Below are 14,506 nucleotides of genomic sequence, written 5' to 3'. Positions count from 1 at the left end.
TGTGGTTGGTGAGGCCCGAGGAGGGCAGGTGGCCTCCTGCAGTCCCTCTGCTGACCACAGCCTGGACACTGGGGGGCCAGGCAGGACTCCTGACAGGGTACTGGGCCCACAGACGCCAGATCCAGGCTGGGTGCCGTGTCTAGCATGGCCCCTCCAGCACAGCTGCCATGGGATCTTCAAATCTTATTTGATCTTAAGCTTTTAAATTTGGGATGCCAATGCCTTTAGGTGGCACTTCTGCAAGGCTGCTAGGCTCTCGCCAGGCTGAGGTCCCCTGACATTCCGTCCCTGAGCACTGCAGAGGCAGAGGCGCACTCCCCATCCTGGCCGTCAAGCCCCCCTTCTGCCCTGCTACCCCGCTCACGTGGTACCATGTCTGGAGCCCGTCAGCTCCCTGTGTGCCCTGGCCTATGCCCTGCTGTGCAGCCTTGAGGGCTGGTTCTTCCCTGGAAGTGCCCTCCAGCCCTCTCTGGGTTTACCCGGCAAACTCTTCCTTCTCTCTGGCACAGAGCTTCCCTCCGCTGTCTGGTGCTGTCCCCACCTGGCTAGTGCTAGAGGTCTATGTCCACGTCTCCATCCTACACTGCCAGGCAGGCCGCCCCGAGGCCCCCAGGGCGCCCCGAGACCCTAGGGGCCCCTCAGTGAAGTCTGGCAGGCGCCTTCTGAGCCAGTGGCCACCTTGCCCAGGGCCAGCAGTGGGGCCTCGTCTCCCCATCTCCCCCTCCCCTTCCCCGTCCCCTCCCCATGCACGTTTACCCCTTTCTCCTTGTTCTGTCCACCCCACCTCCCCTCTCGGCCTGAGTGGCTGGGCCAGGCTGAGGTGGGGGCGGCCGCCTGGATCCCACCTGTCCGGCCACCGGGTTCGGGCTGGCCTGCTTGCTGCAATATTGATGGCCCGTCAGCGCAGCCCTGATTCCTGGGCTTTCAGTTAAAAGGTTTCTGTTGTTGTAGCTTATGCAGTTGCTCTGTTGCTATGGAAACGTGACATCAAAATGACGTTTCCCGTTTAAAAGCTTTTAACTAAATTCCTGCCTGTCAGATGTAGGCCCCATTTTGAGCGCGGAGCTGCCTTCGAGCAAGCCAGCGAGCCGGTGGCGCCTCCTGCCCATGGTCCGCGGGGCCCGCCTGGGCCTCGCCTGAGCGCGATCTTTAACCCCCAGGCGCCTCCAGCATGGCAGCTGCCGAAGTGCCTGGCTACCTGGTGTCCCCTCAGACAGAGAAGCACCGGCGGGCCCGCAACTGGACCGACGCCGAGATGCGCGGCCTCATGCTTGTCTGGGAGGAGTTCTTTGACGAGCTCAAGCAGACCAAGCGCAACGCCAAGGTGTACGAGAAGATGGCCAGCAAACTCTTCGAGATGACTGGCGAGCGCAGGCTGGGCGAGGAGATCAAGATCAAGATCACCAACATGACCTTCCAGTACAGGTGGGCGGGGCCTGGCGTGGCCGGGCAGGCTGGGAGGGCATGCGGTCCGGAGCAGGCGGCCCACCTGTTCTCCCCTGCCCTTGTGTGGACAGAGCCTGGAGGGCTGAGACCACGTGCAGCCCGCCCTCGGTGGGCGGGGAGACCCAGGCCCAGGAGGGCAGGAGGCTGCGCACAGAGCAGAGGGGTGGCAGGCCGGGCTGATCTTGACGCCCTGGGCCAGGGTTGCTGCAGAGCCTGGGCCAGGAGGCTGCAAGGCTGGGCACTGCCCACGCAGGCGGCACCCCTCCCCCAGACAGCAGACTGCAGCTGCCACTGCCCTCCCCGCCACTAAGCCCCCACACTCAGCAGGACTGTCGGGGTCCTGCTGTATAGGTGGGGAAACTGAGGCCAGAGGCCAGAAGGAGGGTTGGCTCCCAGGCCAGATTGGTCCTGTCTGATCCTGACGCTGTGTGACTTTCAGCAGCAACTGAGCCCCTGCTGAGAGCCCAGCTCAGGCTGGCATCTGGGTCAGGGAAAGGGGTGTTTAGGGCTGAGATCGGCATGCCAGCCTGGGCAACAGAGCAAAATCTGTCTAAAACAAATGCCCACGGGGCCAGGACAGCATCCAGCTCATGGGTGGGGACTTGCTTGTGGGAGAAAGAGGTGGAGTCCGGCACTGGCCCCAGCGACTCCTAATCTAGTGGTCTCCAGGCCCGGCCACCACCTCTGTCTTCGCAGCATCCCAGGTTGGCCCTCCCTGCCTGGCAGCCCGAGGGGAAGGCTGGAAACACCCGCAGGTCTGGGGCAGCTCTGGCGTCCAGGAGGGAGCAGGTGAACCCCAGCCTGTCTGGCACAGGCAGTCTGGGGTCATGGTAGGGAAAAGGTCTCAGGTTTGGGGAGGGGCTTGCAGGGACTGAGGGCAGCGGCATGAGCTGGAAGCTCAGGTGGGGAGCCTGAGGCAGGGAGGCTGGTACAGATAGGCCTGCAGGTTTGCCTGGGGGTACCTGAGTCACACTTTGTGGGGAGAGGACCCCACTCCCATGACAGGGGAGAAGATGGCCTCCAGCAAAGCAGCAGGGAGCCCCAGCCCCCGCGTCTCTGGTCACCCAGGCACGAGCAGGCCCTGGCGGCCCCACTTTGAGTTGCATTGATTTAACTTTCTATGACATTGAGCGGGTCCGGGCTTGGCCTGCCCAGAGGCCCATTTCTGCACTTTGACTCCTGGCCCTGTGTCCTAAAGCTGGAACCAAAGCAGCTGCTCGGGGTCTGCTGGCATCAGAGTCGCTTAGCAAAATGATGGTAGATTTGAGCCACCGGCTCTTGATCTCAGGGTGCGATGTGAGTCTGGGTGTCTGCAGAGGCACAGGTGGGGACAGACGTCTGTCCAGAGCTCCTGCAGCCACCATGGCCTCTGCAGCCCCCGCTCAAGTGCCTGGAGCACCAAGGAAGGGGCTCAGAGGATGGTGGAGGCAGCGATGGCCATCCTAGCATCCCCCAGTCAGGAAGCCATAGGCAGCCTCCCCGGCCGGCTCTGAGTGGCCTCTGCCGAGGTTATTCATTATTTATCCTGAAAGCCTTCTCCAGAGTCTCAGGGGAGGGATTCTGTCTCCGTTCCTGAGGCCCAGGAGTCGAGGGTGCAGCAGGGGTGGGGTGGGGGTGGGGGTGGTAGGGGCCTCCACTCAAGGCACTGCAGTCTGGCATGCGCTGCATACCGCGACTCCTCACAGCTGCCACTGTCAACCTTTGTTCACCAAGGGGGAAACTGAGGCCCAGAGTGGGAAAGGATCTTGCCCAAGGTCACATAGTCCTTAACAGGCCAAAGGTTTGACTGAGTGACTAGTTCTTTGTCTACACCCACCCAGCCTCCCCATAGCAACAGAGACTTTCTTATTTTTTTAATAAGAGCTCTTTATATATTAAGGCTGGCATGCTAAGAATGTCTGAGAGGGTGGCTGGGTTCCCTGAAGTATGGTTGGCTGGAGTACGATTTGAGGGCCTCCCGTGCTGGGAACAGGCTTTTCCTCATTTCCCCCAGGAGTGGACTGGCTCGACTGGGGCCTCCAGAGGGGCCAGGGGGATCCTGGGGAGGAGGCTGGTGTGGACACCTGGCACCAGGCCTCACCGTGTGTGCCAGTGTCTGTACAGCTCTGGCCCTCCAGGGTGGGTCGATGGTACGTCCCACGTAAGGAACGCAGAGCAGCCTGTGCCCTCCCTGTGTGACCTGTCCCCAGCTTTCTGCTGGGAACATTCCACCCAGGTGGGCCCCTGGGCACTTGGTGCTGCTCCCTAAAGCCAGCCACCTTCTGTGGCTGCCACTTGCCCCTTCTCACCCTCTGGCTGTGCCTGTTTGTGGGGCGACTCATCCAGAGGGCCAGCGCATTGTTCCCAGTTCCCAGTGACCAATGGCCACACCCTGGCAGGTAACTCCGTGTAGGAGGCAGAAGACCCCCGCTCTGAGGGGGCTGGTCCTGGGACTTCAGCTTCCCGGTACTCTGCAGCTCTGAGGCCTCCCGACGGCAGACGAGCCCTGGCAGGAGTGTAGGGGGAGCGCTGGGCCTCAGGAGGCAGGGACCTCCCCTACCGTGTGGCTCCTTCTCTAGCCTGGCCAGAGTTGTCCAGCCGCCCTAGGGCCCCGTCTTCCCAGCCCCTGCCTCCCAGAGGGTGGGAAGGCCCAGGGTAGGCCAGGGACTTGCCCCCCACCCCCCTCTCAGTGGGGCAGGACCTGTCTGTGGGAGGAGGCCTGGGAGGGGCAGAGCCGCACAGTGCAGACCCTGGGCACGGGGCGCTGGGTGGTGAGATGTCAGGCCCATCCAGCCCAGCCCACTGCCTGAGGCAGAGCGCCAGTTCCAGAGCTGAACCCGGCTCCTGCACTGGCTAGTGGGAGTGACAGCAGCAGTGCCAGGTTAGAGTCCTGTTAGGGTCAGCCAAGAATGACATCAGGGCCCAGCCTGCTGTTTTATTGAATCCTCGGGACAGCTGTGAGAGGGGCTCACTTTGATCATCCCCATTTTACTCCCAGGAAAATAGAGGCTCAGAGAGGATAAGGAACCTGCCCAAGGTCACACAGCAAGGTGGTGGAGATGTGATGCACTCAGGCTGTGGACACTGAAGCCACACTCCCTGGCTCTCTCTCCCTGAGGCGTTCTCTCTAGGAAACAGTTACTACATTGCAATATTTCATAACTATATTTGTGTATCTTATTACAATACCTTATTATTGCTGGTTAACATATTTAAAAAGCAATATTTGCTCATTGCAGAGAGTTTAGAAATTACAGAAGAGTGAGGAAAAAGCGATAGGAGTCAGCCCCAAGGCCCCAGCATTTACAGAAAATCATTAATACTGGGGCACATGCTTCCCTTTTGAAAGCGAAGGCCGTGCAGGTCCTGAAGCCTGACCTCCTTCTAAGTCCGCTGTTGTCCTGAGCCTGGAGCCTGGCCAGCTTTCCTGGGGAGGCCCGTGTGGCCGAGAGTGGCTCCTGCCTGTGCTGGCATGGCTCTGCCCCGGGTCCCGGAGCCTGCGTGCCCCCGTGCTGTGGCTAAGCGGGACGGGCCGGGGCCAGCTCTGCTTCTCACCCTTGGCTCTTGTGTCTCTCGTTTCAGGAAATTAAAATGCATGACAGATAGCGAGTCTGTCCCGCCTGACTGGCCCTATTACCTAGCCATTGATAGGATTCTGGCCAAGGTCCCCGAGTCCTGTGATGGCAAACTGCCGGACGGCCAGCAGCCGGGGCCCTCCACGTCCCAGACCGAGGCGTCCCTGTCGCCGCCTGCTAAGTCCACCCCTCTGTACTTCCCGTATAACCAGTGCTCCTATGAAGGCCGCTTCGAGGACGATCACTCCGACAGCTCCTCCAGCTTACTGTCCCTTAAGTTCAGGTAGTGTGTGTTCACTCTTCCTCCTCCTGACGCCGCGGTGCCTCAGCCCGTCCCCACCCCCGAACGGGGGCCAGGAGAAAGGGGCCGGGAGTGGCGAGGAGCAGCGGCTGTGGCGGCTGCGGAGGCCGAGGTGGTGCGCAGGCGCCTGCAGGGACAGGCGGCCGGCCCGGCCAGGGCTTGAGTGTCCACAGACAGACGGGGCTTGTCTCCCAGCTCCATCACTTGTTAGCTGTGTGGAAGGTTCCTTGACCCCTCTGGCCTCAGTCTCCTTACTGTAAAACGCGGCTAGACCAGAGCCTTTCTCGGAGGATGGGTGGGAGCATCACAGGAGAGAGGGCCCCGCACAGAGGAGGAGTCCGCGGGCCTGGACGAGGCTGCCCTCCCTGGCAGCCTCCCGCCCAGGCATATGCTGCCTGGGACCCCACACCTCCCCGCCCCTGCACACTCAGCACTGGGGAGGGTGTCGGGCTGAGCCGCCAGAGGTCCTCGTCACCTTTCACAGTGGGTGTGCTCTGCTGTCCCTCCCACGCTTCATGCCAGGCCTGCGCCTGGCTGTGCCCGCAGGCTGTTCACAGAGCAGCTGGGAGCCGGGCAGCACGCAGGAGGGATGCCCTGGGTGTGGGGGCCTAGCTGTGGGGGCAGGGAGTTTAAAGAAGGCGCTTTTGAAGAGGGTACCTTTGGGTGGGCTTTCAAAGTAAAATAGGAGTTGGCTAATTGAAGAACAAAATAGGAAGAATGTGGATGTGAGTCACGGCCTCTCCCCCGCCCCGGTGTCCAAGTCTGGCTGATGGGAGGTGGAGTGAGGCGGCACCTCTGAGGACGTCCCTCCAACCCGACATCCGCCACCCCAGGGCTGCTGCTTGAGTCACCCAGTGCCCCTTTCTTGGAAAGGATTTCTCATTAAAGACCCCAGACAAAACGCCTTTGCTGGTGGCCAGACTGAATTAGCAGGGAGGCCTGAGATTTTGGCCAGTTGTCCCATGGACTGAGCCTAGTTCACAGACTTAGCTACCTGGGGCATTGTGCAAGCTGGGACTCGGGGCCTGCACCCCCTGCTTGAGCCCAAAGCTCCACTCTCCTCCTGCTGGGGTTGGCTGGTCACTCGCTGTTTCCGAGCACAGAGTGTGGGCCAGAGGGTAGGCGTGCACCAGGACAGGGCCTTGGGGTCTGTGGGATTTGGCAGCTCCCTGCTCTTCAGTGCGGCCGGTTAGACAGAGACGGCCACCATGCCAACAGCAGAGTGCCTGGGGGACAGCGCAGGGCTGGGCTGCCTGGGCCTCCTGCTTCTATCAGAGGCTCGAGGTCCTGTGGGGGAAGCCCAGGCTTCTTACAAGCCCTGCTCCCCAGTGCCTGTCCTCCTGCCTGCCTGCCTGCCTGCCTGCCTGCCCCAAGGTGTGCCATCTAGCTCCAGGCTGCTGGGAGGTGAGGGCCCCAGTGCTCAGGCCCTCTCTTCTGGGACCTCAGTTTCTCCAACTGCCCTAGGCTGGCTGGGACTGGTGGCCTCTGGCTTCAGGGGCCTGGAGCGCCACACGCTACCCAGCACCGTGTCCCACCCCAGCCTTCACCTCTCCCTGGGGGTGGCCTCTCCAGGGGGCCAACAGGGGCTGGGCCCCTCGCCTCCCTTGTGGCAGGGTGTGCCCTGCGCAGTCCAGCATACCCACCCTTTCCGGAGCACAGGGGTGGAGATCGTCTTTGACCCTGGGTCCCAAAGGATGCAGTGTCCGTGACCCCGTTACTCTCTCACTACCTCGGTGGGCGGGCTCTAGGCCCTCCTCCACACATGGACGGTGAGGACCTGAGCAGGTGACCTGACTCCCAGGGCCTCAGTGCTTCCATGTGTCCAATGAGGAGGCTGGGAGGGTAGGCAGGGCCCCAGTGCGCAGGCTCTGGCCCGCACGTCCCCAGCGGCGCTGTCCTTCCAGGTCAGAGGAGCGGCCGGTGAAGAAGCGCAAGGTGCAGAGCGGCCACCTGCAGAAGAAGAAGCTGCGGCTGCTGGAGGCCATGCTGGAGGAGCAGCGCAGGCTGAGCCGCGCCGTGGAGGAGACCTGCCGCGAGGCGCGCCGCGTGCTGGACCAGCAGCACGTGCTGCAGGTGCAGAGCCTGCAGCTGCAGGAGCGCATGATGAACCTGCTGGAGAAGATCATCGCCAAGTCCAGCGTCTAGGCCTGCTGGGCCGGCGGCCAGGGCTGGGTGGCCGGGGCGCTGCTCACGCCGACCGGGCCAGCGGGGCCCAGTGGCCTGCCCCCCGGGCAGGGCCCTGGAGAGAGGGTCCACCTGGCCTCTGGTGGGCTCTCCTGGTCAGATGTCCCTTCTGAGGGGCTTGTGAGGACCCCGGGCCCTGGGGGACAGGCAGACTTCCGTCTCCAGAGTTAACGTCCTTCCTTGGACACAAGCCAGAGACTCCCGGGTGGCTCCTGGTAAGAACGTCCTAGAACCTGCCCTCCAGCATTGTCACGATCAATGATACTTGAAATGGCTTTTGATATTAAACGTGTACTTTTTGCATTATTGCCTGGAAGCGGAGTTTGCTTTCGCTGCTTGGGGGTGGACCGACGATCCACCCTGAAAATGAGAGCAAGCAGCAGGAGGGGTCGGTGCCGCAGTGAGCTCCCTCCTGAGGGGACCCCCGTGTCCTCCCTCACCGGGGGCCTCTGCGTCTGCCCTAAAATAACCTCTGACACCCCACACAGACCCCAGCGGCCTTCCAGGGCCCTTTCACTCCTCTCTCTGAAACGTCACGTAGCTCCCCTCCCTCCTGATAGGGACACTAATAAGAGTGATAACGCCTGCTCGAGCACATGCCCTGTCTGATTTCCTAGGCTCTGGAGAGGCCGTGGTGGAGGAGACAGGGGAGACAGACCGGTCAGCAGAGAGGGAATTTCAGGTTGTGACGTGCACTGGAAGGAGGGGCCGGCTGAGAAGGCAGAGGAGCTGGCCACATGCGGAGCTGGGCACGGCCAGGGCAAACGCCAGAGGCAGGAGGATGCCAGAGCAAGCCTTACGAGCAGCAAAGAGTCCGTGTCACCAGCAGCCAGGCCACGAGGGCTGTGCGGGCCACAGGAAGGAGATTTGGTGTTTTCCAAGCTTGTCGGGAGTGTTTTGGCCACTGCAGCTCCGGATCTGACCTCCACAGGGCAGAGGCGCTGGGAGGGGCTGCAAGCTCACTGCACCGCTGTCCTTTCTCCACTGGGAAAATTCTTTCCAGCAGCCCCTCAGCTGAATTTCCCCACAGGCACACTGGTTGCCCTGGTTGCAGAGAAGGCTGGAACCAGGTGTGTTTGATTCATCCCCTGGAACTAGGCAAGTTGCTGCCCAAACAGAAAAGTTTTGCGGTAGGTGGTCAGCAAGTGAGTGACGCAGTTTGACTCATGGTTTAGAAAGTCTCCCTCTGGCTGCTGGGGGAGGTGTGGAGGCCGGGCCCGGCCACATGCACCACAGACACACAGACATCTAGTGCGAGGTGAGCACCAGCTCACCTGACTCCCCAGGGGACCTTGAGGTCAGCCAGGCAAGGGAGTAGCCAGGGCCTCTGCCAGGTGCTGGACCAGCCTCTGCCCCCAGGTGGCACAGAGGACAGCCCTGGGCCTGCCCGTGGGGAGGGAGAGGTGGGCAATCAGTACTCGCTTTGCTCTCAGGGACCAGAGAGCTCCCACCCCTCCTCAGCCCCCTCAGAGATCCCCCTAGAGTCCACGAGCTGTGGACTCAAACCCTTTTGCTTTAGGATGAAAGGCAGAGTGTCTGGTGGCTGTTTGACATGCAGTGCTCCAGTGGCAGGATGGAGCACTGGCCAATGCTTGTGGTGTAAATTCTCCTACTGAAGCCACTTTCCAGCTGCCAACTTGGGAAGAGATGCTCATAGTCAACTCTTGCAAGCCAGTGTGAGCCGCTACAGCACCTGCTGAGAAGACAGGGGGTGTGGAGACGTCTCATGTTGTAGAGCCAAGTTTTGGGAGCTTGTTCTAGCTAATTTCTAGCCCAGGTACCCATCTGCCTCTCAGACAAGCCGCCACACGGGAGTCATTCTTCTAATTAATGTATTGGGCTCCTGCTAGGTGCCTATGCCCCCCTAGATGCTGGGAACCCAGCCGTGGACACAAGGGACTAGCCCACATGCACCTGCCCCCAGCTGCTGACCGCTGAGGCTGGCTAACGCCTCCCATGGAGCCGGCCGTGAGGGTCTGAGCCTCCCGACAGGGAGGTCTGCCCCAAGCCTCTGGGAGGAAACAGTGCCTGAGCCCCAACCACACCTGCAGCCCTGGCAGGATGGTTAAGCCCAGAAGCTCCCGTAAGAGGTAGCACAGTTGCAATTCTAAATGTCATAGCTGATTTCTGCACCTTGAAGCCTCTGTGTTCCTAGAGTCACGGTCACGTGCGTTAGTGTTTTGGGGACTGCTGGGTGTCAATTGCAACACCCTATGTGTCCTTCTCACAGTTGCGTTGAGGAGGGGTTTGGTCTCTTTCTGTTTTCTTGTTCTCTTTGATGAGAGTCTGGTTGCTGCTCCGCCACGCCAGGCGCTGCCCTCGTCTTCCGCAGCGGGCGCAGAACCGCTGGAGGGTGGGCAGAGCTCAGCTGGCGTTGGCATCTTTCATGCACGGTGTGTTAACAACTCTCTGTCTTCCTTAGTTGTTGGTCCATTAAGGAAAAAATAATGACTATATCAGTAAATGCTAAAATATTTGATGAGACTCAGCAAAACAACATGTTAACACTGAAAGCTAAAATCAGGAGCCAGGCAAACGTGCCTGCCTTTCAGCCGTTATTTAACCACTTTGGTACGGTGCTCACCGGCCGCGCCACCTTGCCCACAGCCGGCACTCACAGTCCGCACAATAGTTTGTGCTGTGCATTGACGACAAATCTGTTTTGCTCTTGTGTGATGAGGAAAGCTTTAAAGCACTGAAAGCTTATTTTACTTTACAGGCAGCTTTACTTGTAATGTAAATCAGAATAGGTCACATACACATATATGTTTTCATTACGTTATTTTTAAATGTTCACAATTTTATTTTGATAAATGAAAAATTAGAAAAGTCATATCACGGCTGTTGGCTAAAGTCACTGTGCGCGTTCATCTGTGGCTGTCGACTATAGTCGACGCTGGTACCGAAGTGTTAATGTCATTTTGACGTTCATAGCTAATGTGTTAAAATAAGTCAACAAAATGAGCAGGATAAGAGATGAGATGCAGAAGTGAGAATTACCTTTGATTTCAGATAATAGTTTTATATACAAAGAAACCCAGATATACAAAAGATCAAGAGCCTTTAAACCAGCTTAAACCTGCAAAAAATAAGAATGAAGAAATGTTACATTCAGGTTGTGATTAAAAACAATGGAATATCAAGGAATGAATTTAACCAAAAGGCACAGGACCTATGCGAAGAAAACTTGCAGTCTCATTGAAAAATCTAAAACAATACCTGCGTGTGCAGAGAAACTTAGCATGCTAACAAGAGCTGCAAAATAAAATGAGATGTCATCACTTTATCAGCGCAATTCCGTCTACACTCTCAATAATGTTGTGGTTTTGGTTTCGAAATGGATGAGATTATGTTTAAATTCACATGAAAAAAGAATAGGGCCATAGGTCCAAGGCCAACCGATGTGAGACGGCACATTGGGCCTTCGAGGAGTGGGGACCTTGGGTGCGCAGCCCGTGCCCGCAGGAGGGCGGCCCACGGTCTGACAGCGTGGACGCCGGAGAGAACGTCTTTGAACTCCTAATTCCCCAGGTTCTGCAATGGCATCACTGTTATTGGCGGGGAGAAAATGATCACCAACAAAATATTTATTGAAACTAACTTATAGCATGGAAAAGATATAATAACATATATTTTATAATAACCTACGTAGCCTTTGGGGGAAAGGTTTTGTTTTTGTTTTTATTTATATGCCATAAGTAAAAGTACACTATTTCCAAAAAAGAAAAAGAAATGGGAACTTTTGTGTCCTGGCAGGAGTGTAAATTGCTACAGCCACTGGAGGAGCCATTTGGCATTGTCTCCACTTCTAGATATGTCACCCTGTGGCGGCGGTCCTCATTCCGAGGTCTGAGGACCCCTTAATGCTCTTAAAAACTATCAAAGATGCCAAAAAACTTTTGCTCATATGGGTTCCAATGACCAATATTAATACTTATTAGAATTCCTTATTAGACATTAAACCTGAGATATTTGAAAAATATCTATTCGTTGCAAAACAATAAACCCATTGCATGTTAACATAAACGACAACTGTGTGAAAAATACATTTTCCAAAACAAAAAGGTTTTGGCTAGAAGAGTGGCATGGTTTTACATTTTTGCACATCTCTGGCTTGGGGGAAGCCGGCTGGCCTGGCCCGCAGTTTCCGTGCCAGTCTGCTGCGGGCCGTGTCTTGGCTGTACCACGTGGAGGTGCGTGTGGAAAATCTAGCTTCACACAGATATGTATCTGGAAAAGAAAGCAACATTTTCATAACCTTTGCAAATAACTGTGACATTATTCCTTGATCCAACACTTGACAAGTGGTTGGTAGTTTCTCAAGGTTAGTTGTGATCTGGAATCCGAAACCGCGTCCATGAACTTTTCCTTCCATGTTTCAGGAGAATCCATCAGTCCATCTTGTACGTTGCTCCCTCCCCATCCATGGTTTGTGATACACACGCGGGGCCCCCACCTCGCCGCTCTGAACCTTGCCCTAAAGTCTGCGCCTAGCTGACGCGACACGGCGCCCTCCTCCGGGTCGGGCAGAATCGCATTCTGGTGTGCGGAAGCACCACCGTTTCTCGGGGCTCCTCCTGACACATAGACTGTTCCAGGTTTTCTCTACAGTAAACAGTGGTGCAGTGGCCATCCCGGTGTGCGAGCAGGCAAAACAGTCCTTAACTCCGGGGGAAACACAAAATCGTGCAGAAAAGGGAAAGTTATAGCGGGCTACCATGGCTCTCATGTGAGGGCAGGATTGAGATTTATTTTTTCCATACAGATACCCTGATGTCACAGCACCATTTGTAGAGAGGCTACCCCTTCACGACCGAGTGGCTTGGGGATCTTCCCTGAAAACCCATTGCCCGTAGCTGTGTGGGTCTCCACCTGGGTCTGCGTTCTGTCCCTTGATGGTCGTGTCTCTCCTGGTGCCACGGCACCGTCTTCAGTACCATCCGCCTTGAAATCTGATATAACGAACCTTTCAACTCTGTTATTCTTTTCGTAAATTGAGTATTCTAAATCCTTAGCATTTCCTCATCATTTTTCTGCTGTAGTAAAATACAACATAAAATTTACCATTTTTAAGAGCACAATTCAGTGGCTTTAAGTACATTCACAATGTTGTGCAACCGTCCACCTCCAGAACTTTCTCATCTTCCCAAACTGAAACTCTGTCCCCATGAAACACTAAGCCCGCTCCTCCTGCCCAGCCTCTGGCACCTGCCATTCTCCTCTGTCCGTATGAATCTGACTGCTCTAGGGACCTCAGAGGAGTGCAGTCACACAGGGTCTGTCCTGTTGTCACTGGCTTATTTCACTTAGCATAATGTTCTCAGGGTCCATCCATACTGTAACATGTCAGAATTTCCTTCCTTTTTAAGGCCGAATAATATTCCATTGCATGTACAGACCACATTTTGTTTATCCATTTAAGTTGATGGATACTTGGGTTGCTGCCACTTTTTAGCTGTTGTGAATAATGCTGCTATGAACATGGGTGTGTACAAATATCTCGTGGAGACCCTGCTTTCAATTCTATTTTTTTTTTCTTTTTTTGAGACAGAGTCTTGCTCTGTCATCCTGGCTGGAGTGCAGTGGCCTGATCACAGCTCACTCACTGCACCCTCAAACTCCTGGGCTCAAGTGATCCTCCCGCCTCAGCCTCCCGAGTAGCTGGGGCTGCAGGTGAACACCACCACGCCCAGCTAGTTTTTCTGTTTTTCTGTTTTTTGTAGAGATGGAGTCTCACTGTTGCTCAGGGAAGACCTCCTGACCTCAAGCAATTCTCCTGCCTTGACCTCCCGAAGTGCTAGGATTAAAGGCATGAGCCACTGCGCCTGGCCTGTTTTATTCTTTTGGGTATACTCAGAAGTGGATCATATGGTAAATGTATGTTTAATTTCTTGAGGAATCAGTAGCAAATTTTTTTAGCATAAATTATTACATACACAATTTCTGGATCAAAAGGAGAATACATTCAGATTTTTAATAGATATTATGGAAATGCCTTCCGAAGATGCTAAACTACCTCAGATCCTAAAAAAAAGAGAGAAATATCCCTGTTTACGTTATGAACCCAAGCCTTAATAGCAAAACCTGATTTTTAAAAAGCACAAAACCAAAAACTAAACATGAAAATTCTAAATAAAATATTAGGAAACATAAGACACCGTGACCAAGTAGGGATTCTTCAGAAAGTGAGGGTCCTGCCCCCAGAGAGGCGCTCACGGCTCACCGGGCGGGAGGACCATGGGCTCCAGCCGCAGGAGGAGCTCTGGTGTGAGAGGGACCAAGGGGTGCGGGTTAGAGACTCGTCACCCGCCCCACGAGCAGACATCGTGGGGCAGCAGGCTGAGGCAGCCGCACCCAGCGAGCTGGGGAGGGACAGGAGTCCCTCGGCCCCGCGCACAGGGGCAAAGTGCGGTCCCTGCAAGTGCTGGAGAAAGACATGTGACGGTGGTCTCTACTTCCCCACGACACGACTGTGAAAGCAGAAAACCTGGAAGTTCTTTTTTTTTTTTAATGAACCAGAATTAGAGGAAAATATGTAAAATAAATATATAGCTTCCCCTTTCTTCTGTATTAGCAATAACAAGTTAGAAATGGACAAAAATCCCATTCACAACGGCAACAAAAGCAACAACGCCTCAGGACTGCATGAGAGTGGGAAGGACACCAACGTGACGCTCGTGCAGAACGTCTGGCGGGCGCGGAGGAGCCCAGCCCGGCGCCGGCGAGTAAACGCGCCTGGTTCCAGGCAGTCGGAGCGAAATGGTGCTCCGCTGCTTGTGGGGAAAATAAGGGACAGAAAGAGGGCCAGCGCGTCGGGGCTCGTTCTCCGGTGGTGAGGCTTTGGCAGCGCCGAGTGCTCGGGACAAACCGGGGTGCTGTGGGCCGGGAACAGGCCCGCTCGCAGGGGCGTGGCATTTGGAGAATGTGACCAAGTGTGACCCTCGCGCCGGGCGGTGGTGCTGGCGTCAGCGGCAAGAAAACAAGGAGTCACGGCCTATACAAAGGGCGCCCTTGCTGGCTC

The 14,506-nt window shown here is 56.3% G+C and overlaps 1 protein-coding gene across 1 annotated transcript; it reads left to right on the top strand.

The window, feature by feature from the left end:
* The first annotated feature begins 230 nt into the window (after positions 1–230).
* Positions 231–11,312, top strand: MSANTD1 (Myb/SANT DNA binding domain containing 1). The gene is made up of 3 exons (XM_012737357.3): positions 231–1,425; positions 5,008–5,283; positions 7,206–11,312. The coding sequence occupies exons 1-3, from the start codon at positions 1,172–1,174 to the stop codon at positions 7,444–7,446; spliced, it is 771 nt and encodes a 256-aa protein (XP_012592811.3). The 5' UTR covers positions 231–1,171; the 3' UTR covers positions 7,447–11,312.
* The last annotated feature ends 3,194 nt before the right edge of the window (positions 11,313–14,506 follow it).

The sequence above is a fragment of the Microcebus murinus genome, chromosome 16 (assembly GCF_040939455.1).
Source record: "Microcebus murinus isolate Inina chromosome 16, M.murinus_Inina_mat1.0, whole genome shotgun sequence".
Classification (NCBI taxonomy): domain Eukaryota; kingdom Metazoa; phylum Chordata; class Mammalia; order Primates; family Cheirogaleidae; genus Microcebus; species Microcebus murinus.
The sequence above is the reverse complement of the archived record's forward strand: the minus strand, read 5'-3'. Positions and strand labels throughout refer to the sequence as shown.

Excerpts from the sequence above, each read along its gene's own strand:
- MSANTD1 (XM_012737357.3), top strand. The coding sequence starts at position 1,172 with ATGGCAGCTGCCGAAGTGCCTGGCTACCTGGTGTCCCCTCAGACAGAG. Across the intron at positions 1,426-5,007 it reads AACATGACCTTCCAGTACAG|GAAATTAAAATGCATGACAG; the intron begins GTGGGCGGGGCC and ends CTCTCGTTTCAG. Across the intron at positions 5,284-7,205 it reads TTACTGTCCCTTAAGTTCAG|GTCAGAGGAGCGGCCGGTGA; the intron begins GTAGTGTGTGTT and ends CTGTCCTTCCAG.